Below are 27,328 nucleotides of genomic sequence, written 5' to 3'. Positions count from 1 at the left end.
TGGGAGCAGGAGGTGGACACAGGACTGGGGGATTAGGAGACTCTAGGGTGACTAGGCTATGAGAGAGGAGGGAGCATGGGTGGCGTAGGCACAGATGAAATCTGGAGGCACCTGGGAGACAATAAGCAGAGAGAAGCAGGGAGTTAGAAATGGGGAAGAGTGATGGAGAACAGGGAAGACAGCTGGAGGGACACAGAAGGCAGAGATGCAGTGGGGGATCGGGTGGGAACACACAGAGGCGGAAAAATCGGGAGCACTTAGAAAGGCACAGAAAGAAGGCTGGGAACAATGACTGGGAACCAGACTGAAAGCTGGGGGCACTAAGAGGCACTGAGAGCTGGGGGACGACGGGAAGGGGTTGACTCAGAAAGTGAGGCACGGGATAGAGGAGAGACGCACAGGGAAGAAAGAGGGGGAACCCAGGGTCGGAGCTGGGGTCCCTGAGGGAACACAAGTTAGAGATGAGACAAGAGCGGTCACAGGATGGGAGCTGGGAACGCTTGGGGATCAAAGGGTGGAAGCTGGGGGCATTTAGGGGTCAAAAAAGGGTTAATGGAGGACATGCCTCGGAATCGGGGAACAAGAGGGAAGCCTGCGGGACGGTGGGGGTGAAGCCCAAGGAGTCTGGGGCACGGAGAAGGTTTGGGAAAGGTGCCCCCGGCCCCGCCTTCCCCGCGCCGTCACTCACCTCGGCTAACTCAGCACTTCTACTTCCTTCTACTTCCGCAAACAGACGCGCCCCGGGCCACGTGACAACCCGGCCACGGCTCTCCGCCAGTCGCCGAAGTCTGTGCTCCGCGAGAGGAAGGCGGGGGCGGGGCTCCGCCATCTTCTATAACTGCCCAATGGAAGGGGCTCCCATGGCCGAGGGAGGCCGGGCTTTGGGCTGAACCAATCCTCGGCGGCGGGGCGCGGCCACGTCTGTGCGGGGCGGAAGGTTCGCGTTACCGCTCCTTGGCAGACATGTTAATGGGGGGCAGGGGGTCTCACCGTTCTCCGCCCTCAGCCCACTAAAACGGTCAGAGGCCTGAAGTCTGAACCTGACTTTTACGACGGCTCGTAAAGACAAAAACAAAACCAACAAAGATCTGTTAGGGCATAACAAGCAGGAACCTGCTTTGATTTTGCCGGGTACCTCCAAGATAAGGTTGCCAGATTTAGCAAATAAAAATACGGGATTAAATTTCGATTTCAGCTGAACAATGATTTTTTAGTATAAGCAAAAAATACTTAGTTATGGTAAAAAAAAAAATTATTCCTTGGTTTCTGGCAGCCCTTCCCCAAGCCGATCTCAGGAAATATTGCAGCACTTTTAGTAGAAACTTGGGCAAATGACTTGGTCTCTGTGAACTCCTCATCTGAGAGCGAGCACAGTAATACCTCACGGGGTTGTTATGATGACTAGAGATAAATTAGTCCCCCTGCCTGCACATAGCGGGATTTCAATAAATGACAGCTGTGGGACTTCCCCGGTGGTTGGTCCAGTGTAAGACTCAGCGCTCCCTATGCAGGGGGCCTGGGTTGCATCCCTGATCAGGGATCTAGATCTCACATGCCACAACTAAGAGTTCTCATGCTGCAACTAAAGATCCCGCGTGCAGCAACAAAGACTGGAGACAGCCAAATAAATCAATAAAAATATGAAAAAATAAATGACAGTTGTTATCATTAGGAATGCTGAGAATGCATTAAATAGAAGGGAGGAGGCTGGGTTTTAGTCACAAATCTGCTTCTGCCTGAACAGATCATGTCCCCTGTCCAGCCTGCCAGGCTTGGTTAGACACATTTTCTTCCCCCTAATTATTCCCCAGCCCTAGATCTAGATAAATTGTCCAAACTGCTCTCTGTTGGCATGGGAAGGGTAGTTTCTGTTTGTTATTCCTGTGAATAGAAGAATATTTCTGCCTGTCTGTCCCAAGATATTAGTGCCCAGACTGGGGGCAGCCAATGTAACTGGGGCAAGATTTAGTTAAGAATCTAGACAAGTTAAGAAAACTAACCACAGTAAGTACTATTTGTACAGAGCTTTGCCAGTTACAAAGTAACTTGACTTCACATCCATCATCTGGGGATTGTAGTTACTCTCGCTCATATTTTACGGGTGAAGAAACTGTTCCTTTAAACTAAGATTAAAATTTTGTTCGGAGTTTCAGCTTTGAGTTGAGAGAATAGGAAGAAGACTCAGAATTCTCAGTGAAATGTATCTTGCCCTCTGCACCCCCAAACAATTGAAGTTAGGGCAATGGTTGTCAGGGAGCTTGCAGAAGGTCGGGTATTCCACCCACTGCTGAGCAATCTGACCCGGGAAACCTCAGAGGTTCAACAGGTTGAGTCCCATTCTTCAGCAAATACTCTCCCGTATTCAAGGTGAGTCTACAAGGCAGGTTTGGCAACACAGACACACAACTGAACCTGAAATGCAGAAAAGGCCAAGGAAGAGAGATCAATCAGCTGGATCAACCTTTAGAAACACTAAAAGATCCATAGAGGACATTAATGAAATAGGGTAGAAAGAAAGTAATAAATAGAAGAAAATAATACAATAGATTCAAGGCCTGATGAAGTTGAGTGCCCCTCCCTTGGGTGTTTCTGGTGAAAACTATTAAATGAGTGGGTAAAGCAAGATGAAGAATCCGGAGTCGGTAGGAAGCACTGAATGAGCGAGCAGTGGAAAGGGAGGGGGCAAGTAAGCACCGAGAAGGTACTCCTTTCAGTTTCTGCTGGATTTTGCTTTGGAGCAATTCAAGCCAAAGAGCTTCTCTCGAGGGGCTGTGCTCCCTGCAGCTACAATCATCCCAGAGCCCAAAGTTGACCCAAGTCCCCTCCTCAAAGAGTTAGATGGAAATTAACGAACATGCTCACGGTGAATTTTACACTTTTACCTCGTTTGATCCTCGCAACGATCCTGAGAAGTCGTACTATTATCTCCACCTTATAGATGGAGAAACCAAGATTCTGTCGGGGGAAATGATTCACAGAGTCACATGTCAGTGAGAGGCAGAACCAGAATCAAGACCTGTCTTGACTTTTCTTCCTACACGGCAGGAGGACCTACTATGTGTCAGGCAGAGCTCTTGGTGCTGAGGAAACCACAGTAAAGAAAACAGACAAAATCCTTGCCCTCACAGTGTTCACAGTCTTGTCGGGAAAGACAGGCAATAATCAAGACAGAGAGGTCAGACATAGCGTGTGCTTTGCTAAAGCCTTTGGGTGAAGTGTCATGATATTACCATCTTACTTTCAAAAACCCTAGTGTGTTGAATCTGGGGTTGTGTATATGAGCGCCTTTGTATTCATCCTTCCATTTTCTGTGTGTTTGAACATTGTTATAATTAAAAAGTTGGGAAGGGCTTCCCTGGTGGCTCAGTGGTTGAGAGTCCGCCTGCCGATGCAGGGGACACGGGTTCGTGCCGCGGTCCGGGAAGATCCCACATGCCGCGGAGCAGCTAGGCCCGTGAGCCATGGCCACTGGGCCTGCACGTCCGGAGCCTGTGCTCTGTAGTCGGCAATGAGGCTGAAGGGAAATCAGGGCCTGTAGTACACTGTGGACAATTTTTAAACTTTAGCTTTCACTCTGAGGGAAATGGGGAGCCACGGGAAGTTTTTGAGCACAGGAGTGGCCTGTCAGACTTACATTTTAACAAACTGTGTCTGTTCTGTAGGAATAGACTGTAAGGGCAAGGCAGAGGCTTGGGAGACCAGTGAGGAGGCTCTGGCAGCCACCCAGGTGAGGTGAGAGACAATGGTGTGACCACCATCCCATTTAATCATCACAACTGTAGAATCATTACAATCGGGGTTTGTATTATGACAAAATGTGTAAGGTACAGAGGGCTTTGCGAGAAGGCATGGTTGAACTCTGTCTTCTGGGGAGATTTGTGAGATGACTCTTGAACAGGGGTGGGCAAACTATCCCACCTGCCACCTGTTCCTGGAAATAAAATTTTCTTGGAACACAGCACCATTCGTTTATGTATGAACATGCTTTCTACAGTGGCAGAGTTGAGTCATCATGACAGAAACTGTATGGCCCACAAAGCCTGAAATATTTCTATTTGGACCTTTACAGAAAAAAAAAAAAATTCACCAACCCTTGATCTTAAGTTGGGTTTCAAAGGTTGAATGGGAGTTTGCCAGCTGGATTAGGAAAGTAAGAAAGCCCGGTGGAAAGAGCCGTATGGGCAAAGGGCAACATCGTGAGATTGTGTGGATTGTCTGGGGAACGGCAACAGGTCAGGTGTTGCTGGAACCTGCTATGTGAGCAGGTGAATGGGCAGGTGAGCCCCAGAGGCAAGGCACGAAGGGTCACGAGTGCCAGGCTGAGGCTGAGGAACTTGCCCTGCGGGCGATGGGGGCCCCAGAATGGTTACAGTGACTAGAAAAAAAAATCATTCTGCTGCAGTGGAAGAGGTGACTGAAGGGCCCAGAGGCCACGAGGCAGCTGTGTAATGATTACAGTAACGAGGTGGCTCTGATTTGAGGAGTGGGCCATCGGGGCTTGTGCCTTCCTCAGGGAGGAAACGAGCACATGTGACCTTGAGCTGTGAGGCTGCAGCCACGTGTGCTCCCAGCCTAAGGGGGACAGCCAGTCCTGGCCAGCAAAGGCAGGATTTCCCCACTTGGGCGTCCCTCAGCCCAGCTCAGGGGCTCACAGGACAGACTGTGGGCTGAGGGGAGGCCGGTTCTCAGGGCCAGCGGGCCAGGGAAGCTTGGCCAAGAAGCTGGCCTGAGCCTGGGTTCTGAAGGACGGGGAGGGTTTGGAGAGGCTGCTGAGCAGACGGCATTTCAGACAAAGATGCAGGCCACGTGCTGGGGATCATGCAGGATATGGCTTCTCGGGACGAGGTCCAACGGGGGGTTCATGAGGGTCAGAGTGTGCAAAGCCTTCATACCTTTCTTCTTTCTCCTGGGCTTCTCATCCTCACTTAAGCTTCTTCAGTCAGCAATTATGATTTATTCCCCCCTGAGCCGTGCAGCATGCGGGATCTTCCCCGACCAGGGATTGAACCTGTGTCCCCTGCAGTGGAAGCGCGGAGTCTTAACCACTGTACCACCAGGGAAGTCCTCAGCCAGCAATTATGAAGTGCCTACTACAGTCTGTATGGCCTCACTCCTGGTGGTGTGGGGTCACACGAAAGATATCCATTCCTGGGCTTCCCTGGTGGCGCAGTGATTGAGAGTCCGCCTACCGATGCAGGGGACACAGGTTCGTGCTCCGGTCCAGGAAGATCCCACATGCCGCGGAGCGGCTGGGCCCGTGAGCCATGGTCGCTGAGCCTGTGCGTCCGGAGCCTGTGCTCCGCAACGGGAGAGGCCACAGCAGTGAGAGGCCCACGTACCGCAAAAAAAAAAAAAAAAAAAAAAGATACCCATTCCTGTCCTTAAAGTTCACAATTGAATACAAAGTTGCCTCAAATACCGAGATAATTGTTTGTTGTGAAAAAGCACTGGAATAAAGGCAAATACGGTCTTCCTGAAGAAATCACGAAATGACAGCAGATGATGTTCCAGGCTCTGTCAGGCAGGATAGGCTAGGGAATGCTGCAGTAACGAACAACCCCACAGTGTCGTTGGCTTAACAGGAGTTAACATCTTTGTTCACACTGTGTGTCTGATGTGGGAGGGTGGTGGGTGGGGCGTTCTGTTTATCAAAATCACTCGGGAACCCAGGCTGAGGGGGCCTCTGCTCTACACGGGGCTGGGGATGCGGTGAATCAGGCCCTGGGTCTTAAAGCCGCCGCTCAGAAGTGACACGTGAGTCTTCTGCTCACATTTCACTGGCCGAAGCGCATCACATGGCCATACCCAACCTCAAGGGAGCTGGGAAATGCAGTCCTACCAGGCGGCCAGAAGAAGAGGAACTAGGATAGTTGCAAATATCCCAAATAACTACACTGATTGACAAGGCAATGAGGTTCTGTTTTTGTTTGTGATGACAGAAACCTCCCTGCTTAATCAACTGTAAATCATATTCCCAGTCAGTCTTCAGCCTAAAGTTTTCTAAAATGTATATAAATTAATTTAATATGGCAATACCACCATAATTTTAGAGCTTTCTGGAAGAGAGGACTGAGTAAGAGGCACAGGGTTCTATGGGATTAAGAAGAAAGAGACCAGAATGGGTCAGCACTCTCTTGATGGTAAGCCTCAGAAACCCGACTCAAATTAGCACAGGCAAACAGGCAAAAAGACTGGAAAGTAACCAGAGAATCTCCCAGAATCCAAGAAAGCGGTGACCAGCCAAATGCTGGAGGAACCTCACGGTGAGCCTTAAACAGGCCCTCCACGGCCTCTGCCTTTCAGCGCATCCATCTCACTCTCTCCTCTGGCTTCTGCCCAGGAGTGAGGAACGTAGCCCCCGCACCACCTACAGCTCTCAGCACTGGAAATGGACTGAGCTTCTTCCCTTAGCTCCTGGAAACAACTCTCACTGAGTCAGCTTGGGCTGTGTGCCCACCCCCGAGCCCATCAGCTCTGGCAGCTCCCACTCTAGCTGGGCATGCACAGAATTATCAGGAGAAAAGAGGGTGCTGGGCACACAGCATCCTACAGAGACCCTTTCAGCCCTCAAGGAGGTGATTCCAAGGTAGAGAAGACCACCAGAGGCCAAGAGCAGAGAGGGGGTCTGAAGCCTTGGGTGATGACAGGGGCCAGGCACGGTGAGTGAGGTGGCGGGGAGAGGAGGTGAGGTCCCGAAGAAAGAACATGGGCAGAACCCACTGGGCAACCACGCACGTTTGAATTATCCTGGATGATCTACATTCTGTCCTGGTGGTCCTTGTTTATGTTCCAGGGGCTCCCGAAACTGCTGCAAATGACACATTTGTGAGCAGGCTGAATCGGATAGTCCCTGGGACGCAGTGGTCATCAGGGGGAATGGCAGGGACTCCCCGAGGATCCTGCCACTGGTGGTCAGGCAGGGCACAGCGGACAGCCAGCGAGTGGACACAGCCTCCACTATCAGGGCAGAAGGACCTTTTAGGAAATTAACCATACCCTCTCCCTCCCTCCCTCCCTCCCTCCCTCCCTCCCCTGCCCAGCCTGCCCCACTGCTCCAGCCTAGGACACCGCCCAGCCCCAGCGGAGCAAGGGCAACTCCTCCATTCATCCAGCAAATGGTTACTGTGCCACAACTGCTTGACGGCCGGGGCTAGGCACCGGGGACACAAAAATGAAAAGATGTAGTTCTAGTCCTTAAGGAACTTGTGGATTAAGAGGAGAAGGCAGCCACAAAAACACGGAACACGAACTCGGAGGGAAAAGTGCCATCGTGCAGGGGGCCGTCTCTACTGTGAGGGCAGGAGCCTGGGTCCGCCCCGGGGTTACTCGGGAAGCTCGCTGAGGAACGTGACCTGTGCGCTGGGTATTGAAGGACAAGCTGCACCTGGGGAGGGAGTTTCCGGTCGAGGGGTCTACAAGAGCCAAAGCGTGGCGGTATGGAAGAGCCCAGAGGGAGGGGTGAGAGCTGGGCAGTCAGAGGAGGCAGAGGCCAGACCTAGAAGGTCTGTGGAGAGAGTGTCAACTTTGTTGTGAAGGCAGTGGGGAGCCATGGAAGTTTCTGAGCCCAGGAGTGTCCGGGTCCAATTTAGGTTTTAGAAAGCTCTCTCTACTTTCCCCCTGGAGGCTGGATTAGAAGGTGCTGGAGGCAGGGAGACCAGGCAGGAGGCCGTTGCCACGTCCAGGAGGAGAGATGCTGTGATTTGAACTGAGACCATGGCTGAGCGAAGAGAGCGGAGCATGGAGGGAAGCTAGGGGGACCACGGGGACTTGGTGACGGGTTAGCTGTGGGATGGAGGGACGGGGGTGAGGCAAGGATGGTGGCCTGGTTTCTCTCTAGGGTGATTGATTGGAAGGTGGTGTCACCAACCCATCTGAGAAATGTGTGGGGAGCAGGGGTGCAGGCTGGGAGGGTGACGCTGAGTGGCGCTGTGACTGTGGTGGGCTGGACGTACCGGAAGCGGGGGTGGGGGGGTCGGGGGGGGTGGAGGGATGGGGGGAGGGCAGGGGGAAATCCACATCTACTGTGTAGCTGTTTAAGAAGATCTGGCCCCTGAGACGCAGAGGCGCACAGGTGAGAGACTAGGGAGTCATCAGCATCAGGTGCCGCCTGGACTCTCGAGGGTTAATAAGATTCCCCTGGGAGAAGAGGCTGCGGGCAAAGGCGGAAGCTCTGAGCATCACTGGTCACCGAGAGGTCAAGAGGAGCCGGAGACGGAGACTGAAAAAGGAGGAGAGAAACCCACGCCCTGGAACCCCAGGGGCCAGAGTGTATCAAAAGGAGGAGGGGAGGGAGCAACAAGGTCCAGGGCTGTCAAAGGACAAGACAGATTAGGACGGAACATGGACCCCGGATTTAGCAACAGAGAGGTCACGTGGACCTCAGCAAGAGTCCCTTCAGAGGACTGTGGGTACTGGAGCGAGGCTGGGAGGGGAGGGGGCAGGGAGGGCTCAGAGGCAGAGACGACTCGAGCGTCTGGCCATAAAAGGGAAGAAAAGGCAAAGGTTGGGTGGGTGGAGGAGTGAAATGTAGGGGAGTGGGTGTTACAGATGGCAGCCGCTTGGGGAAATTTCGGGGCTGAGAGGACAGGAGCCGGAGGGTGAGTCTGAGGGTCCAGGAAAGAAGAGAGGGAGGTAGCTTTGGGGCCGGAGGAGGAACAGCTTGTGCCGGGACTGAGAGGGAGGGGATGAACAGTGCAGGGAGCTGAGGCCGGGCCTCGCAGGTGGGGGCGAGGACGAGGCCAGCGAGAATGGGGTTTGGAGAAGGGAGGCGGTGATCAGGGACCCCGAGTGCCTGGCTGTGACGGGAGGATGACTTTGCAGTGGAGTCTTGTTGCTGTGGGTGTCGTGTTCACGGTGGTAGTTTCTCTCTGAAGCCCAGAGCAGCTGGCAGGGCAGAAGGGTAGCAGACAAACGAGGTGCCCAAGGTTACGGGTTTACAGGCTCGGGGCATGGAAAGGACTCAGACTGGGAGTGGCAGATTTCCAAGTACACTGAAGCTGTCAGGAGGAAAAAGTTTTTAGAGGGAAAATATGATGGAGGGGTGGGAGAAAAAAGGGCATCTGTACAGTTCTAAGTCTGAGGGCCCTGAAATGTCAGTTTGCAGAGTACAGAGAAATGTACCTGTACTTTTCAGTACCCTGAAATGTCAGTTTGCAGAGAAGAAACTCAACTGATGAGCAAAAGTAAGGGAATGTGTCCAAGCCCATTCATATTCAGAGAAATGTAAATTTAAACAAGACAATGTTATTTGCCTAGAAAATTAGCAGAACTTAAAAAAAAATGGTAACAGGGACCTCCCCGGTGGTCCAGTGGTTAAGACTCCGTGCTTCCATTGCAGGGGGCATGGGTTCGATCCCTGGTAGAGGAACTAAGATCCCACATGCCATGTGGCGTGGCCATGAGAAAAAAAAAAAAAAGGGAACACCCAAAGCTGGTGAAGTGGCAGCGAAACGCTCATATTCACACAGAGGTCGTGAGGGCCTTTATTCACTGGGGTGTCCTGAGCAAATGGCATTGCCTCTCCGAGCCTCAGTTTCCTTATCTGCACAGTGGGGACAAGAAAGACACTCATCTCACAGCGTTTTGTGTGATAAAAGGTTCACAAGGGAAGTGTCTCATAAACGGGACAACAGTAGTTACTGCGATTGTCTGGATTTGTTCAAACTCATTTTTCTCCCTGCTGGACCATCTCTAGCCCAGACCCAGGACCCTTGCAGACAGCAGCCCAGTGCAGGGACACCCTTTGCCAGCCCCTCCCTAGTTTGCCTTATGATTTAAAAGTAGGAAGGGAGAAGAGGGGGGGGAATTGCCACGTGACAGGGGACATCTCTCTCCAACAAAGCCCATGGTTATGCCTGGCCCTGGGCAGTGGGAGAGCATGGCCCTTGAGTCAGACCACCTGGGTTCAAGTCCTCCTCTGCTGGGGACTAGCTGTGTGATATTGGGCAAGTTTCCTCACCACTCAGAGTCTCAATTTCCTCACCTGCAACATCTAACTCCTAAGATGTGGGAAGAGGATTAAGGGCATGAGGCACACCCAGCAACAGGAGGGTACTCCCTGGACAGTTAGTGAACCCATAAATCAGTCAGAACCTCAGCTTGCCTTATTTATTTACTTTTTATTATATAGCATTCGATTTTTTTAAAACTTTACCTTCATAGAATACATTTTCACATTAGAGATTCCCACAGTGGGAAAAAAACAACTTACTACTTATAATTTTATATTTGTGGACAGATTATTTTAGGACCAGTAAAACAAACACATTTGAGGATTAAGTCTCAGTTTAGAATCTGTAACAATTTGAAACGTCTATAAAGGGACCTCTTCCCTCCGTGGAACTTCTCTATATTCAGAAACTCTCCAGGCTCTTCTTCCTAGTATTTAGAAATCAGTAATGTGAAATATCAACATTTCTAATTTTCAAATTTCCCCGGGACACAGAACCATTGGTAACTGGTATCAACTGAACAGAGAGGGGATGTTTGCAAAAACTAAACACTGCCTAATTTTCTGCCAAGCCTTTACTTACGAAATAACAGTCTTTCCCTTTCTCCACCATCCTAGGACAAACATAGATGCTTGATCGGGTATTGAGAGTAATAAAGCTGATTTCCCTCTAAGTGTTTGATAAATTAAAAGGCAAAAGCTCATATATAATGTTTAGTTATACTGTGAGTCTTGTGAGAAGCTGAGAGACACCCCATTAACTCCCCAGCATACAGAACTCAGTCTGACAGCTTTTTGGATGCAACTCCTCTCACATCTTTCCTCAAAGATTACATTCTAAAAATAACCAGGAGGGGACTTCCCTGGTGGTCCAGTGGTTAAGAATCCGCTTTCCAGTGCAGGGGATCCCACATGCCGTGGGGCAACTAAGCCCTTGCACCACAACTATTGATCCTGCACACCACAACTAGAGAGAAGCCCGCGCACCGCAAGGAAAGATCCCGCGTGCGCAGCTAAGACCCGACGCAGCCAAAAAATAAATTAATTAATTAAATATTTTAAAAATTAAAAAAATAACCAGGTGATTAGGAGAAGAGGTTTGTCTCACCAGTGGACTTATCTGTTATTGCCTTGTTATTGTGAGTTGAATGGCATGACGGAGCAAAGGCGAGCTGGTCTACAATCAATTCTCAAGGTATTACGTCTAAAGGGTCAGAGCTTCCACAGCACAGCCACAGCTTTGCAGGTGCCCACATCTTGATAGTTGAAATAACAAAGCCCACCCAGCAAAGGTGAAAGCCGAGGGCACCAAAAGGCCTGCCTTGACAGCTTTCTGCCATGCATCCCCTCGAACATACAGCTGGTCCAATGCCTCAGTGACTATGAAGAGTGAGGGCTGTCGCCAGGAAGTAGTGCATCGCAGAGCAAGGATTCAAATAAGCAGCTGGGGGACTTCCCTGGTGGTCCAGGGATAAGACTCTGCTCTCCCAATGCAGGGGGCCCAGGTTCGATCCCTGGTCCGGGAACTAGATCCCACATACATGCCGCAACTAAGAGTTCGCATGCCGCAACTAAGGAGCCCGCCTGCCACACCTAAGACCCAGTGCAACCAAATAAATAAATATTAAAAACAAACAAAACACAAATAAGCAGCTGGAAGTAGGCCCAGGAGCAAAACACTGACAATCCTCTCACCAATCCAGTGGAGAGATGCAGCCTTGGAAGCAGAACGGTGGTTGGGTGACAGGTGAATATGCTGTATTCCACACCATCCTGGGGTAGGTCGGTCCTAGAGAAATGCTGAGACCTGAGCCAGTCTGACCACTGGGATTTAGAGGAACAGAGCTCGTCCTCCTCCGGCACCACAGAGGACACTCAGCCTCCAGAGAGTCCCCATGTCGCTCCTGAAGGCTCAAGGTCATCCCCAGAACGTCAGCTTTAAAATGAGGATGATTGTTTCTGCACCACCGTTCCGCCTCACTGGGGAGGGCTATGGTAAGAAGGAAAAGTTGAATTTATAAAGATATTGAAATGTGATAAAAAGTACAGATAATTTTTGTTTCGGATGATTGTTTTGTTTAGCAGTGGGAGAAAAGATACACTATGGGAAAATATATACTGTGCAAACAGGTTTAGGCATTTAGCACTGTGCTTGGCTCAAAGGAAGCATCTCGTAAACGTAATAGGAATAAGTATAGTCAGAAGTAATAAGCTGTAAGAAGAAACTGATATGGGCCGTGCGGTGGGTGGAAGAACTGGGACAATATAAGGTGCCTGAAGGTGCCGAAAGGGATGCCTCTGATTATCACTCCCACCTAGTAGAGGGCCCTGCAGGAAATGTGGGACCCAGCCCAGCTGATGGAGCTGCCCTGCAGAGCGGGGCAGGGAAGGCCCCAGGGTCCAGGGACAGGCATTCATGGGGGCCTGGAAATCAAATCTCAGGGCAGGAAGGGCCTCCAGAGAACACTCAACAGGGGAACCTTGAAGCCAAACCTGGTCTCCTCTATAGCAGCCCAGCTTCTAGCTGTTTTAGGAGGAGGGACATTCTGCAGAGTCAACTTTCATGTGAAGAGAGTTTACTGTGGTTTGAGATTGTTTAAAAACCACTGCCCTAATTCTACACTCTCACTCTGCAGGTGGAAAACTGAAGCTCGGAGCAAGGAATGCCCCACTCTGGGGTCAGCCAGGGGTGCGATCTGAGCTGCAGATCCTGGCTTGGGTCAAGCCTGGTTACTGAGCCGCTACTATCGGGCAAGGTGCCTACTGTGCACCAGGGTCCCACAGGGACCTGCTTGGGCGCTGTTTGGTGTTTTGGACCCTCGAGCAGGTGAACAGGGACTAGCTGGGCCGGTTAGAGGTCTGCTGGACTGTGCTGGCAGAGGGTGGCTCTATCCCTAGAAACTGGCGACAAGGCCACTCCCTGTTGACAGGAGGTGGGGTCTCTGGGCAGGGTGAGGTCTTCACTGGCTTCGAGTCACTCACCTGGGGAAGACGCAGGTTCTCAGAGGGAGTGTCCTAGGGGACTCCAGAGGACTCATCTCTCTCTAACCCAATATTTATTCCACACGAGACACTGTGCCCCATGCTTCTAAGTGTGAGCCCATGAAATTGTTTCACAATCTATGAAGCAGGCGCTATTAGTAAACCCAGGTTACAAAGGAGGCACGGAGAGGTTAAGTCACTCAGCTCGTGGTGGGTGAGGCTGGGATTTGAGCCCACAGGCTAACTTGAGAGCCCCTACTTAATCTTTCTTTTTTTTTGGCCGGGCCGAGTGGCTTGCAGGATCTTAGTTCCCCCACCAGGGATTGAACTCAGGCCCTCAGTAGTGAAACCCTGGAGTCCTAACCACTGAATCGCCTGAGAGCCCCTACCTTAAACTAACAAACAGGGACTTCCCTGGGGGTCCAGTCGTTAGGACTCCACACTTCCCCTGCAGGTGGTACAGGTTCGATGGGGGAACTAAGATCCCGCATGCCGCGTGGCACGGCCAAAAAAGAACCAACCAAACAAAAACCTACTCCTTTATTAAACCAAAAATTGCAGGAATGATAGAGAATTTCTATATGCACTTCACCCAGATTCCCCAATTGTAAATATTTCATCACATTTTCTCAATAATCCGCTCTCTCTCAATCTCGTTTTGAACCATTTGAGAGTAAATTGCAGATAGATGCCCCTTACCTCTAAGCACTTCCGTGTGTGTTACCTAAAATCGAGGACATTCTCTACCATGACCATAGGACAATGATCAAAACCAGGAAATTAACATCGATACGATACTATTATCTAGGGTTCAGACCTTATTCAGATCTTACTAATTATCTTCATAACGTCCTTCACGACGAAAGAAAATTCTGGGTCCCACGTTGCGTTCGATCATCTCCTCTGGCTCCTTTAATCTGGAGCAGTTCCCCTTTCTTTATCTTTCATGATCCTGTCACTTTTTCTCAGCATAGAGTTCCAGTTATTTTATAGAACTTCTCTCAATTTAGGTTTGTCTGATGTTTCCTCATGGGGAGAGCGATCGTATGAATTTCTGGCAGGAACACCACAGAAGTGATGCTGTCTCCTTCTCCATGAATCGTTTAGGAGCTACACATGTCAATTTGTCCCATTCCTGGTGATATTAACTTTGGTCACTTAGTGAAGATGGTACCTGCCAGGTTTCTCACTCTATTTGTAATTAATAATTGTCCATGGAGAAATACTTTGGACCCATGTAATATCACGTTCCTCATCAAATTTTTGTGTCCACTGGTGATTCTTTGAGGAATCGATTATTACTTTGTGGTCTTAATTGTCATTTTCTAATTCTGTCCTTCTTTTTACTTGAAGGAGGAGTTTTCTCATTTATTTATTCATATCAGTTTGGATTCCTCTCTTATTCGGTAGGTTATAATCCATGGTTACTGTTACTTCTTTTGATGTTCAAATTGTTCCAGATTTGGCCATTAGGAACCCCCTTCAAGCCAGAGAGCTCCCACTTTTAAATATGACATTGCACCATGTCCCTTGACCTTGACCAGAAAGGGAGACACATCCGTGGGGAGCAGTCCCTGCTGGGTGGATACTGAAGCCCTGACCCCCTAATGCAGGCAGGCAGGGGATGGGAGAGGGTTTAGGCAGCCTGGTGTCCAGGGGTGTTGTGCAGACCCACTGGGGATTCATTCACTAGCTGAGCACCTACTATGACCTCAGCTTTTGAAAAGCTCATTGAAAATGGAGGGTAAAGAAAACAATCGCAATTGTGCAGTTTCTAAAACTGAGAACTTTTTACCCCGAGAGGTAACATGAGTGGCTCTCCTTGATATGTAAATATAAGGTAAGGGGAATTGTTTGAGTGCCAGACATAACTGCTGCAATATTTGGTCACTTGGGAAGCTAATGGGCCAATCTGCATATGAAACCCAAGGCTTTTGGGAGGTAAGGGATAGATGTCACAATCCCAGGTGGACAAAGGCCCACAGCCCAGAGGCAAGGAAGCATAGCAAGGGCTCTGAAATCAAAGTACACTACATCAAAGGAAGAGGGAGCCTTGCTGGTGACCAGGGCTCCACACAAAGACCTCCTAGTTGGGGAGGTCCTATGCCCTACTCAGTAAGATAAGGTAGGTGCTGTGTTGTCAGTTTCAAAAAAAAAAAAGACATGGCTCTTGGAGTGACAGCAGGCACTTCAGGCAATGGAAACACCATGAGCAAAGAAAAGAAGGAACTGGGACACTCTCCCGTTTTGCCCCCAAAGCCGCCTCTTTTGGGTGGAGCTCCAGGCCCTGAATACATCCCCACATTTATGCTGGGCCCCACCCAGTTGGACAGAGCCCCAAACGTCTGGATCAGGAATTAGTTAGGTCTGGATTCAAACTCAAGTTTTTATACTTCCTGGCTGGGTGACTTTGGAAAGTCACTTTACCTCTCTGAGCCTTCACTCATTTATTTCTTCAACGTGCGTTTATTGAAGGCTTACTATGTACAGAGCACTGCTCTAGGTACAGGACGTGAAGTGGTCAGCAAGATAGACAAGGTTCTACCTTCATGAAATTTACATTCTGGTTGAAGACTGACACTGAATAATAAGCAAATACATAAGCAAGATAATACCCTATGGGAATATTAAAGTAGTATAAAAACGAATTTCAGAGGTGGGGGCTCCTTTAGCCAGGGCTGTCAGGAAAGACGTCTCTGAGGCAGGGACATCTGAGCTCACCTGAAAGATGAGAAAGAGCCAGGCAGTGAACAGAAGAGGAAACAGCAAGTGTGGCAGGAATGCCGCAGTGCCGCAGACCTGTGGCAGGAATGAGCTTGGTGTGTTTGAGGAACAGTAAGAAGGGCAGTGTGGCTGAAGAGTAGTGGTGAGGGGAGAGAGACGGGAGGTGAGGCTGCAGCGCTGGGTAGAGGCCAGATGGCTTAGGGTCCTGTATGCCAAAGAGAGGAGTACAGTTTATATTCTAAATGCAAAGGGAAACCTTTGAGGGCGTTAAGCCAGAGGGTGGGAGACTGTGAAACAATCTGATCTTTGTTTCGAGAAGAACATTGGTGTGCAAAGAAAGCCTTTAGGGGCAAAGTGAAGAAGTTATCAGGAGCCCTCCGCCATTGTCCAGGTGAGTTGATGGTCCCTGGATCAGGTGGTAGGACTGGGGGTGGCCAGAAGCGGTCAGATGCAGGGTAGTGTTGGAGGTGGAGCCAGCCTGACTCTTGAAGTGAAGAGGAAGGAGAAAGGGATGCAGCAAGGCTCCTAGGTCTGGGCTTGAACAGCTGATGTGGGAGAGACTGGAGGTGTGGGTTGCTGAGGTAGGGTTAATGCTCAGGAGTTGGATTTTGGCCGTGCAGGGTATGCAGGCCCCATCTGGTACCCACGTGGAGGCGTTGAGTGGGCAGTTGGATACAGTCTGAAACTCAGAGAAGCTGTTCGCTCTGGAAATACAAATTTGGAGCTCCTGAGCCTATAGATGGCATTTAAAACCACGAGACTAGATGAGATCATCAAGGCAGAGGGTGTAGGTCGAAAGGAGGCCCAGAACTGTCGACTGTAAAATGAGACAAATGACACCTTCATCCGAGCGGCTGTAGTGAGGTGTCAAGTGAACGCCCCTAGCAGCACTCTAACTGGGATTGAAAATTCTGGGGGCGGGGCTTGGCTGTGGGCGGGGTCTTCCGGGGGCGGAGTTGGCCGGGGGCGGGGCTGAGGAGCTGGGAGCGCGCTGCGGGGCCGGGGGGGGCGGGGCGGCCGGGGAGGTGACGTCACCGCATGACTGAGTTTTTATGAATGAAAGGAATCCTATGAGTGAGTAATTCCGGGAAGCTCGCCTTACAACTCCGCGCGGCCCCCTGCGCTTCCCGCCCCACAACAAAACTCGGCGCGTCGCTCCCGGGAGCTGGGCTCGGAGCGACCCGCGGTCGGGACCTGAGGGGAGACTGACCAGGGCGCGGGCCGGGACAGCAGCTCGGAAGGCAGCGGGACCCGCGAGTGCCAGGGACGCCAGGCGAAGCAGGCCGAGAGGCGGGTGAGTGTCGCTGGTCCTGGACCGGGACGGGCGCGCGGGACCCGGAGGCGGCAGGGTCTCCGCACCCCGGGAACGTGCCTGGGGCAAGGGCGCCGGGGCTCACTCAGTCGGTGCTCCCGTGGATCCCTCGCTGGGACGACTGGCTTGAGGAGTTGGTGGGGGGGGAAGGGCAGAGGTCCGGCGGGGCCGAGACGCGGCCGAAGCAAGCTTGGCGGGGTGCGGGGGTTATGGGCCCCATTTGGGGGGCGCAGGCCGAGAGGCGGCGAAGCCAGGCAGGAAGGGACAGCGCGGGCTGGCGAGCGTCAGCGTCCGCCCAGGCGGGGCCGGGAGCGGTGTGTGAAAGTACGTGACTCGGTGAGAACAGTCCCTGGACCGGTGCCCGCGGGCCGTGCGTGCGCGGTTTGTTTAGGTCCGAGGGCGGCCGTGCGTGTGTGTTCCCTGGCCACCTTCCTGGGTATGCCGTCAGGTGCGTGCTTGCGCCGTGTACCTTGGGGAGTGTGCGTGTGTGTGTGAGTGTGTGTGTGTGTGTGTGTGTGTGTGTGTGTGTCCGCGTGCTCCCAGGAGGATAAGGACCCTGGCGCCTGTGTACCAGCGGAGCGTACCTCGGAGAGAGAGTGACCACAGGAATAAACACGGAATAGGGACGCAGCTAGAGAAGCGCCCCAGTCCATAGTCACAAGGGGTCCGGGAATTCTCTCCCGGGTTGTCTCCTCTCCACCAGCCGGCGGCGTTCAGGCCCTTGCTCTCCCCGGAGTTTCCCAGGACCGCAGCCATGTGACCCGCGGTGTTTGTCCCCCGCCCAGAGCCGGCGCCTTCAGCCACAGGGTGGGGCGAAATATCAAAGATCCCACCGGGCTCGTCTGGGCGACGAGGTGAGGGGGCCACCCCTGGCCCCAGCACCCTAGTGGGTCTGGCAACAAAGTAGGCTGGGGTCCAGGTCCTTGTCCCAAGGTTTTCTGGCTAGCTGGGGGAAGAGAGACTCTCCCCTCAGGACTCTCCTTCATCCCCAGGGTTGCCCAACCCTTCAGTCTCAGGAGAAACAGGAAGAGCCAGAAAAACCCACGGCAAAAGTCGGAGGTAGGAAGGGATACCACGCTTCCTCTGGGTGGTCTGGGTTCTAGAGGTTGTACCTGCTGGGTCAGGGAGGGTGAGAACCCAAGGTTGGGGTGGAGCTGGTTTCTGCACTCCTGGTGGTTTCAGTTCACAGGTGGGACTAGTCAGACAGACCTATGGATGACTGGATCTGAGGAGATAGTTGAGGGCCTGGGCCAGGCATGGAAAATAAGCAGTGGGACTGCTGGTCTTGGTGCATGAGGGGGTAATGCGTGAGGGGTGGGGCCCTCAACCTCACCCCGCCCCCTCCCCATCAGCCCCCTGCTGAGGGAGGCTGAGGGGTGGGCTGGGGGTTAGGGATTCCTTGGTCCTATTCTGCCCTCCCTGTCCTCCCACCCACAAAGCTACAGAATCATGGGGGTTGGGAGGAGGGCATTGAGCTTGATTAGATTACCTTTTTTTAAAAAAATTAATTTACTTTATTTATTTATTTTTGGCTGCATTGGGTCTTCGTTGCTGCATGTGGGCTTTCTCTAGTTGCAGCGAGGGGGGGCTGCTCTTCGTTGCCGTGCATGGGCTTCTCATTGCAGTGGCTTCTCTTGTTGCAGAGCACAGGCTCAAGGCACATGGGCTCAGTAGTTGTGGCTCCCAGGCTCTAGAGCGCAGGCTCAGTAGTTGTGGTGCACGGGCTTAGTTGCTCCGCGGCATGTAGGATCTTCCCGGACCAGGGATCAAACCTGTGTCCCCTGCATCGGCAGGCGGATTCTTAACCACTGAGCCACCAGGGAAGTCCGATCAGATAAACTTTTAACTTTGAATCTTTGAGCAGCTACCACAGCTGGGAACTTCCATGTCCCCATCTGCAACAGGAACTAGGTAACATCCAAGGTGGTAGGATGGGAGTAGAATGGGGGAGGTATGGCAGCCTGCACACACAGACTAATTTCCAGGGGAACTGTGGGAGAGAAAGCAGAGCTGACCACCCCGGGCTGAGGCCAAGGGTGTCCAGAAGTATGTGGGGTCCAAGTAAGGGAGGCGGCCGCCAGGAGCACAGGAATCAAGCAGGCCCATCCTCAAAGCTGGGCAAGAAACATCCCTGCATAGGGCTAGGGACCAGGGGGTTGGGGGGCAAGAGGGAATGGCTGGTTGACTCAGTCATAGATGGAAAGCTAGTACTGAGAGGTTTAACCTCCCATGGAACCACCCCTGGGCCTTCAGTAGGGTCCAGGACCCAATGTCGGCTCCCTTGGCCTCTATGCCTCCCTCAGTCCTAACACTTTTAGCCTGCATTGCCATGGAGCCCATCAAGGCCTAGATGCTGGGGATAACATGGTGAACAAATCAGATCCAAAGCCTGCCCTCTGGGAGCTTACAGTCAAGGAAGGGAGATGAAGTTGAAGGAAGAGCCACTAACCTAAATGTAAAACCACAGCTGAGATGGGTGGTATGAGGGAGAAGTCACTGTGGTTAGAAAGTATATAACAGAGCTCTGATTTAGCCAGGGCAATCAAGGAAGGCTTCCCTGAGGAGGTGACCAGTCAGCCAGGTTGTCAGTTCAAGTGATGATCATCTATGAATGCCTTGAGGGCAGGGGCTTTGATTCAACTTTGGGTCTGAGGAAGCCCAGCACTGATCCTGGCACCTACAGGGTAGGTGCTTCTTGGGTGTTTGCTGATTGAATGAATGAATGAGCACTGGGTCAGTATTCTGGTAGAACTCCACAACACCTAGAGAAAAAGCCCTGGGAACCCCAGGGAAGCAAGAAGCCTGGGCATGGGCTGTAGGATTCTTGAAGCAGTTTTTCCAAAGCGAGCAGATACTTCAGGGTCCAGGTGACATCCTCCCCCCACCCCCCTCCACACACACCCCGTGTGACCCTCTAGGAAAAGTGCAGAGATGGTAGAGTTTACTGGGTGCTCATTCATTTATTGTCAGCCTGAGGATCCTGGAAGAGAGTGGGGAGAGAACATAGTGGAGGCCCAAAGGGCTGGAAGGGAGGCTGGCGTCCTAGGGTTTTGAAATGGGCCGAACATGATCAGGTTTATAGGCTTGTGTCAGTAATGCTCCCTCTGACAGCTCTTGGGGGAGGATAGATGGTGGGGTCAGAGGTGGAGGCAGGCACAACTAGAGGCCAGTGAGGAGGTGGCTTTGGTCATGGTTCAGCTGAAAGAGGAAGTGGTCCCTGGCTATGCAAGTGGAGCAGAGGGAGGGTTGAGGCTGATAGTCTCTGAGTTTGTGTTCTCATGCCCCTGCCCCCAAGAAGCCTTCCCTGATTTACTTTCCCTTCCTCCAGGGTCTCTACTCTGCTAGTGGTCTTGGAGCTCCATTCTGGGCCAGAAGCTGACACTCTAAACTCTGAGACTGTCAGTGCTAGGAGGTACCTTAGGCTTGGTGGTTTTGCGTGTTGGGCCCAGAGAGAGGGAGTGGCGTACCTAAAGTCACACAGCAGGTGTGAGCAGGTGGTAGAACCTGAGCTGGACCCCCAGGCTCCCACTTCCCAGATGGGTTCTCCCAGCTTTGCTCCCCTTCCAGCAGGGAGGAGGCTCCACCAGTGCTGGCTGCCAAGGCCCAGGAAAACACATTTTTTCCCTCTGTCCTCACAGAGGAAGCAAAATGGCTCAGCAGTCAGCGAATAGCCCATGCCAGCGGGTGGGCCGTCTACTAGGGGGCCGGGGATGTGGCTGCTGACTGGGCAGGGCAGCTGTCAATCCCCCAAGAGAAAGTTCATTCTCCAGGCCTCCAAGGGAATGTTAGGAACCTGCAGACCCCAGAGGTCAGCTCTGCGGGCCTCAAGAAGAAAAAGGGAAGAAGCAGGGCTGGGGGCGTGGGGGAAGTGCGGTGACTGGCAACGAAGAAAGAGCCCTGAGCTGGGGGTCGGGACTCCTGGGTTCCAGCCCACCACTGCCACCAAACAGCTGCCCTGTTGCTTCAGTTACAGAACAAGGAGGTTGGAACAGCTGCTGTCTCAGGTCCCAGGTCTACCGGACTGGCCGAGGCAGCCTGGTGGAGGACCCTGGCCCCTTGGCTGACAGCCCAGCAGCCCCTGGCCTGAAGTTGGAGGCTGAAAGCCTGAGGTTATCAGAAAGGTCCCCCTTCTTGTGACTTTCCCTCTGTGGTTGCCTGACTTTGCTGAGCTAGGACATTCCTGCGCAAACATAGGTGCCTCAGCTGACATCCAGCATGTGCTTGAGGCTGCTGAGGGGAGGTCAGGGGGAGGAAGATGAAAGGAGGGAAGAACAGGTTCAGAGCTTCCCTAGGGCCCCAAAGTACTTAGAATCACAGCCAGCAGAGGGGGTGGGGCCTTCAGCCATTAGATAGAAGAGGGCATGGCCAACAGTTTCCTCTTGGGCCTAATCTGGAGGGCTGCGTTGACGAGGATTCTGAGGTTGTGTCCAACCTCAGTGGGAAAAAGTGCTGTGATTGATTACTGATGTCTGTGTTAGGAGTGGAGGGAGGGGTGATGGTGAGATAAACCAACCGTCTGCCACTGCTGATCTTGTCTAAGCCTCTTGTATTTTACACGCTAATACTATGATGATTGTCCCCACTTTATAAGTGAGGAAGCCAAGGTCCAGAGAGGAAAAATGACTTATCTGAGGGGACATGCCTCCCAAGTTCTGCATCAGCCATAGCACCCTGTGCTCAGCACCCAGCAGGCTCTTAGTTAACCTATGTCAGGAGAGGCTTCCCCTCTCCCATTAGGCTCTCCGCGTAGCCCAGACTGCCTGGGTGTCACCTAACACCCCAGCTCCCTGAACAACCGGCCAGGGGGCCTGGATATCTGTATGTCATTTGCATATCCCTAACAGACCCAATACAAATCCTAGCACATCAGAGCTGGGCAGCCTCGTAGACTGGCAAGTCCTCCGCTTCACAGGGTTGGGGAAACAGGGCCCAGAGAGGGTGCCCTGTAAGGGCCACACTGGGAGGAGACACGTGGCTCAATGTGGCCTCAGTCCCAGGATCCACCCCCTGTTAGCTGTGTGACCCTGGACTACTCTATTGACATTTCTGGCCTCACAGGGTTGTTGGGAGAACTGGGGTGATGATGGTGTGAAAGGGATCAGGATTCAGTCCTGGGGCCTTTACAGGTGTTCAGAATTCCTCCTGATTTGGGGGGAGGCAGCCATTCACAGGCTGTGTGACTTCAGGCAAGAGATGCCCCTCTCTTGTCTCCACCTCCCCCTGGGTGAAGTGAGGAGTCAGGGGCCAGACGGTCTCTCAGGACCTTTCCTGTGTGGCTCTGGCCAGCCGGAGCTGCCAAATCAAAGCGAGGTCCCAGGAACTGCTACAGGCCCAACCCCTCCTGGACAGACTCGGCAATTCTAATAACCACCCAGGTGCTCACTGACCTCTCTGGTTTGTACCACTTAGTTCCACCAAAACCCTGCGAGGCAGGTATTGTTTGCATCCTACAGATGGGAGAGTGGAGAGCCAGAGAGGTGGAGTGGCTTGCCCACAGTCACACAGCCTGGGGAAAAGAGAGATGGGACTCAAACCCAGGCTTTACCCTTAATCCCATGTTCCTCTCCCGTACCCCACCTGGGAGCCAGTCATGAGGATAGAATCCCTTCTGCTCCCTTCCCATCCTCCTGGTGTCTGTGTACCATCCCTGCCATGCAGAAGCCAGGAGGCAGATGGAAAGCAGGAAGAATCGGAGGTAGGGCCAAGAGGTTTGTCTCTCGATGGTATTCAGCGGGGCTTGGGCTTGGCGTTCGGTTCAGACTCTGACAAGCTGGGTGACGGACGGTGTCATAGACCCATCCATGCTTCACCGGTGCCTGCTCCCTGCCAGCCCCTGTGCTGGCAGCCTCAGCACCCAAAGCTGCCTGGGCCTGGTTCTTGCCTGTGGAGCTCCCTGTCTGGTAGGGAGTCAAGGAAACAGACCATTACAACGTAGGGGAGAACTGCTGGGGTGGGTGGTGTTGAACAAGTCCTAGGAGCCTGGGAGGGCTTCCTGGAGGAAGAGATGTCTACGTCCAGGGCAGAAGGCTGAATAGTAGGGTCTGCCAGATAAAGTGGGGGTGGGGGGAGAAGTGTCACAAGGTTTGGGGCGGCCCAAAGGCAAGAAAGCATAGGGTGAGAGGAAGTGTAAGTAATTCTGGGACTTCCCTAGTGGCACAGTGGTTAAGACTCCGTGCTCCCAATGCAAGGGGCCCAGGTTCGATCCCTAGTCATGGAACTAGATCCCACATGCATGCCACAGCTAAGGAGCCCACGTGCCGCAACTAAGGAGCTTGCCTGCCGCAACTAAGCCCCAGCACAACCAAATGAATAAATTAAATAACTAAATATTAAAAAAAAAAAAAGAAGAAATTCCTTGTGGCTGGAGTGCCGAATGGAGGCGGGCAGTAGTGGGAAATGAGTCTGGGGTGCCTGTGGGTTAGTAAATGGGGTTATGTGATATGGCACAAGGAGTGGTTTAGCTGGATAGTTAGACCTTTTTGAACAGGTGGCACTGAGCAAAGACCTAAATGATGAAGAGTCTGGAAGAGAACAGTAAAGAGAACAGCAAAGGCCCTGAGGCTGGAATGAACCACTCAGTGAGGCCACTGTGGCTGGACCACTGGGGCAGAGGAAAGTGGTATGAGATGAGTTGTAAGACAGCAGGGGCCTTGAATGCCAAGGTAGTGTGTTTGGGTTTTATTCCAAGTGGGAAAAAAAACTGACCTTGGCCTCCTGTCTCCCCTAGGTCTCAGCCCAGAGGGCACCTTCTGCAAACATGTCTGTGGATCCCTTATCCAGCAAAGCCCTGAAGGTGAGAAGGCAGCCCTTATTGTCTCTGGTCCTCCCCTCCCTCCCTGCCCCCGCTGAGCTCCCATCCCAACTTCCCCTCTGGAATCCCCAAGAGTGGCTCAGCACTCATGAAGCCACTGAAAGGGCCCCGGGCTGGGAAACCAAGAGGGCAGGGCTCTGGCCACAGGCTGTGTGCCCCGAGGCAGGTCACTTCCCTCTCTGGACCTGCTTCCCCGTGGAACAACGTTCCCTGGGCTGTAGGACTTCAAAGTGCTTTCCTGGGTTTCTCTGGCTGAGTCCAGGCCCGGTCGCTGGGTTAGAATCTGGGCTGAGCTCTGGGGTGGCTCCTTTTGTGTTCAGATCCCGGTTTGGCCCGGTTTCCCCTTTCGGGATTACTGCTCCCCTTCCGAGTCTTGGAGCAAGTCCAGCCACCACCTCAGTGCCCCTGGCGGTGAAGGGGGAATACCAGCGGTGGAGGGGGAGCCGTCCCCAGCACCTGCTGCGCGCCAGGTCCAGAGCTCTGGGCCCGCAGGTCGCACTGTGACCCTGGGCCTCAGTTTCCCCATACACCCGACCTGCTGCCCGCAGATCAAGCGCGAGCTGAGCGAGAACACGCCGCACCTGTCCGACGAGGCGCTGATGGGGCTGTCGGTGCGCGAGCTGAACCGGCACCTGCGCGGGCTCTCAGCCGAGGAGGTGACGCGGCTCAAGCAGCGGCGCCGCACACTCAAGAACCGCGGCTACGCAGCCAGCTGCCGCGTGAAGCGCGTGTGCCAGAAAGAGGAGCTGCAGAAGCAGAAGTCGGAGCTGGAGCGCGAGGTGGACAAGCTGGCGCGCGAGAACGCCGCCATGCGCTTGGAGCTCGACGCGCTGCGCGGCAAGTGCGAGGCGCTGCAGGGCTTCGCCCGCTCCGTGGCCGCCGCCCGCGGGCCCGCCGCGCTGGTGGCTCCGGCCAGCGTCATCACCATCGTCAAGTCAGCCCCGAGCCCCGGCCCCGCCCCCGGTCCGGGCCCCGCCCCCGGCCCCGCCGCCTGCTCCTAGTGGCCGCCGAGCCCCGCTCGCTCCGCCCACGCCCATTCTCCAAACCACAGGCCCCTCTGACCCCAGCTGCCTTCCCTAAGTGCCTAAGCGCAGTCTCTGTCTCCAAGTGCCATATCTCTGCAGCCACCAGCCCCCGTGGTGAACACACACGTTCCCCTCCCCAGAGCCTGTCTTCTCCTGCGGCCCCTGAAACTGGGACCTAATGGCCCTGGGGAGGGGCAACGGTGATGAGATAGGAGGTAGGTGGGGTCGGGGTCTGGGGTTTCCTCTGGTAGAAAATTTCAGACTTCTTAGTTTGGGAGGAGGGGATACAGAGCGGATGAGAGAAGGGCCATCGAGGGGAAGACGGCCACCCCTCATTTTGTAACAGCTCAGCTTGTGCCATCAGCCCCTCCCCACCCGCCAGGGATACAGGACTAGGCTTGGCCCGGTATGGGTCTTGTGGGGCTGTCTAGCTGGGAAGCTGATGCTCCCGCCTCCGCCTTGCACCCGGATGCCTGGCCTTCCAAAGCTGGAAGACTCATTAGAAATCACCTAGTGAAGCCCACTTAACAGATGAGAAAACAGGCCTCTATCGGACGTGCCCAAGGCCACATATGCTTAGTGGTTGAGCTGGAACCCTGTCTTCCCACGCTGCCCTGAGATTCCAGCCATGGTTGTCAGGGGGACAGCGGCCAGGGCCTGAACAGGTGGTGAAAGGGCCTCCGTGGCCTGGGAGATGGCTCTCTGTGAGTCAGGTGAAGAGAAGTAGAGGGAGAGAGAAGGTGATGCAGATGGAAGAGAGGGAAGGAGCTGGCCAGGCTCAACCCTGGGCTCTCCCTGCAGCCAGGGAGCTGGCCAGCCAAAGAGAAAGGGGACCAAGGAGGTGACCACTGTGGCGGTGGGGAGATGAGAAGACAGATCCTATGGTTCTGCAGCCTGGGATAGGGGTCCCTAAAGGGAAGGGTCCCACCTGTCCACCCTGTGGGATGGGGGCTGACCACTGCCATTGATCGCCATTCTCTTGGGAAGCCCGGCTCGAGCCTTCCCCCGCCTGCCCGCCCCCAACTATACAGCTGCTCCTCCCTGCTGTTTATTTATTGCACGAATCTAAGTTATTCTCCCCAGCCAGAGCCCAGCGCCCACTGCCCGGGAAAAGTGGTGTGTGGCCCTGAGCTGGACTTTATATTTTATATCTGCAAATAAATCACATTTTATCTTATACTTAGGAGAAGCCGGATGGCAAAAACAACCAAAAAATGTTTTTTAAAAATAATTGCCCGGCCCCCGGAATTTATTTATTTTTCTGACTTACAGTAAGCGAATTATCCGCCTTCTGTATTTTGTAGACTTTCTGAATAAAGTCAAGTTCTCTTTTTCCACAGTTTAGAAGTGTATGTCCTGGTCTATGTTTTTTTTTTGGGGGGGGTTCTGAATGAGGGGCCCAAGAGGGGGTTCTGCTTTCAACCCCAGACAGGCCCCTCTGCTGGGTGGGAAGTTTAGCCCCAATTTGCAGAGGAAGGAATTGTGCCCCATCACTAGCTCTCGCACCCAGGCTTGGTGCAGGGGCAGGTTAGGTGGAGGTGGAACCAGGCAGGGTGGTGCCCAAACATCTGTCCTTCCATCTGGTTGCCTGGGGCCAAGGAGCTTCCCTGGGGAAGGCAGAGCCAGGAGGATAATGATATGGGGGGTTAAATTCCCTGGGCATCCCTTCAGCAAATAAACAGCCCCACCCAGGGAGGAAAATTCCCCGATTGGAGAGTAATCTTTCCAGCCTTTCACACTGAGGTCAGATTTTCTACAGCCAAGTAAAAAACATTCTCCTCGTGTTCCAAAAGGCACTGAGAAGCAGGGAGAGAAGTAGCCTCCTCAACCCCCGACTGCGGGCCTGAAGCACAACCGTGTGTCTCATCCTAGGCCCCAAACTCCCTGTAATTCAACCCAATCTGCTAGCCCGATGGGGTGTTCTGCGGCCTGTGGGTCAGGGAGATCGAGGTGTGTTTTTCTTTAGCCGTATGACCTTTGATGACTTATTTCACTTCTTGCAGCCTCGGTTTACCCATGTGTACAACCAAGGTACTCTAAGGGTGTAGGTGTGACAAGCACTGGGAACCTGAGGGGCTGCAGGCTTTAACACGCAGAGTGAAAGTTTACCCAGCGCACCTGAGAGCGGTGAGGAGGATTTCTGCGCGGCTGGGTACGGAGGGATGGCGGGGCTGGGAGAAGGCTGCTCCTTTGGAAACTGCAGGATCTGAGAGCTGGGGAAGGGCCAAACCACATGGTTTGGGTTGGTCCACAGGCCTTTCTCCCCTCACAGGTTGGGGCCCAGGATCCTGATCCAGAGACGCTGAGCTCAGGCCGGCAGAAAGGGCAGCAGGAAGCTGTCAGGGGGACGAGTGGAGGTTGGCTGGGCTGGGAATTGCCCCCACCCACGCTGCATTCCTGAGTGCCCCCGTCAGCCAGGCCAGGCCCCAGGAAGGCACGCGGCGGTGGTAGGAAGGTGCCAGGTGTCTGGCGCATGTCCACTGCCCCACAGGCCCTGCTCCAGGCCTCCTTACCCCTGGGGGAAG

General features: G+C 53.2%; 2 protein-coding genes and 1 pseudogene across 10 annotated transcripts in view; 1 reads left to right on the top strand and 2 right to left on the bottom strand.

Moving 5' to 3' along the window:
* The window catches only part of PLA2G6 (phospholipase A2 group VI), a 49,905-nt gene extending 49,175 nt beyond the window's left edge, over window positions 1–730 (bottom strand). Inside the window, exon 1 of one of the 2 annotated variants that reach the window (XM_032645921.1) lies at window positions 689–730. The gene's annotated coding sequence lies outside the window, so the exon portion shown is untranslated. The remainder of the gene's footprint in view (window positions 1–688) is intronic. The other variant, XM_032645922.1, reaches the window with a different exon arrangement.
* A 7,797-nt stretch (window positions 731–8,527) lies between these two features.
* Window positions 8,528–26,147, top strand: MAFF (MAF bZIP transcription factor F). Of its 8 annotated transcripts, XM_032646086.1 has the most exons (7): window positions 11,460–11,944; window positions 12,586–12,776; window positions 14,285–14,337; window positions 15,975–16,046; window positions 16,719–16,949; window positions 23,695–23,760; window positions 24,327–26,147. In XM_032646086.1, exons 6-7 carry the CDS (start codon window positions 23,725–23,727, stop codon window positions 24,777–24,779), a joined length of 489 nt encoding a protein of 162 aa, XP_032501977.1. In that variant the 5' UTR covers window positions 11,460–11,944; window positions 12,586–12,776; window positions 14,285–14,337; window positions 15,975–16,046; window positions 16,719–16,949; window positions 23,695–23,724; the 3' UTR covers window positions 24,780–26,147. The 8 variants fall into 8 exon arrangements, with proteins under 8 accessions (XP_032501983.1, XP_032501979.1, XP_032501977.1 ...); XM_032646089.1 differs by adding an exon at window positions 17,960–18,026 and having other exon boundaries at window positions 12,586–16,046; XM_032646088.1 differs by lacking the exons at window positions 11,460–11,944; window positions 12,586–12,776; window positions 14,285–14,337 and adding an exon at window positions 8,557–8,597.
* On the bottom strand, window positions 10,099–11,846 carry LOC116760511 (annotated as a pseudogene).
* Window positions 26,148–27,328: the final 1,181 nt, after the last annotated feature.

The sequence above is a fragment of the Phocoena sinus genome, chromosome 10 (assembly GCF_008692025.1).
Source record: "Phocoena sinus isolate mPhoSin1 chromosome 10, mPhoSin1.pri, whole genome shotgun sequence".
Classification (NCBI taxonomy): domain Eukaryota; kingdom Metazoa; phylum Chordata; class Mammalia; order Artiodactyla; family Phocoenidae; genus Phocoena; species Phocoena sinus.
This window is presented reverse-complemented; position numbering and strand designations above follow the sequence as displayed.

Bases quoted from the DNA above. Each gene is read 5' to 3' on its own strand.
- MAFF (XM_032646084.1), top strand. From the start codon at position 22,558: ATGAGGATAGAATCCCTTCTGCTCCCTTCCCATCCTCCTGGTGTCTGT. The intron at 22,663-23,694 runs GTAGGGCCAAGA...TGTCTCCCCTAG, and splicing joins GAAAGCAGGAAGAATCGGAG to GTCTCAGCCCAGAGGGCACC. The intron at 23,761-24,326 runs GTGAGAAGGCAG...TGCTGCCCGCAG, and splicing joins TATCCAGCAAAGCCCTGAAG to ATCAAGCGCGAGCTGAGCGA.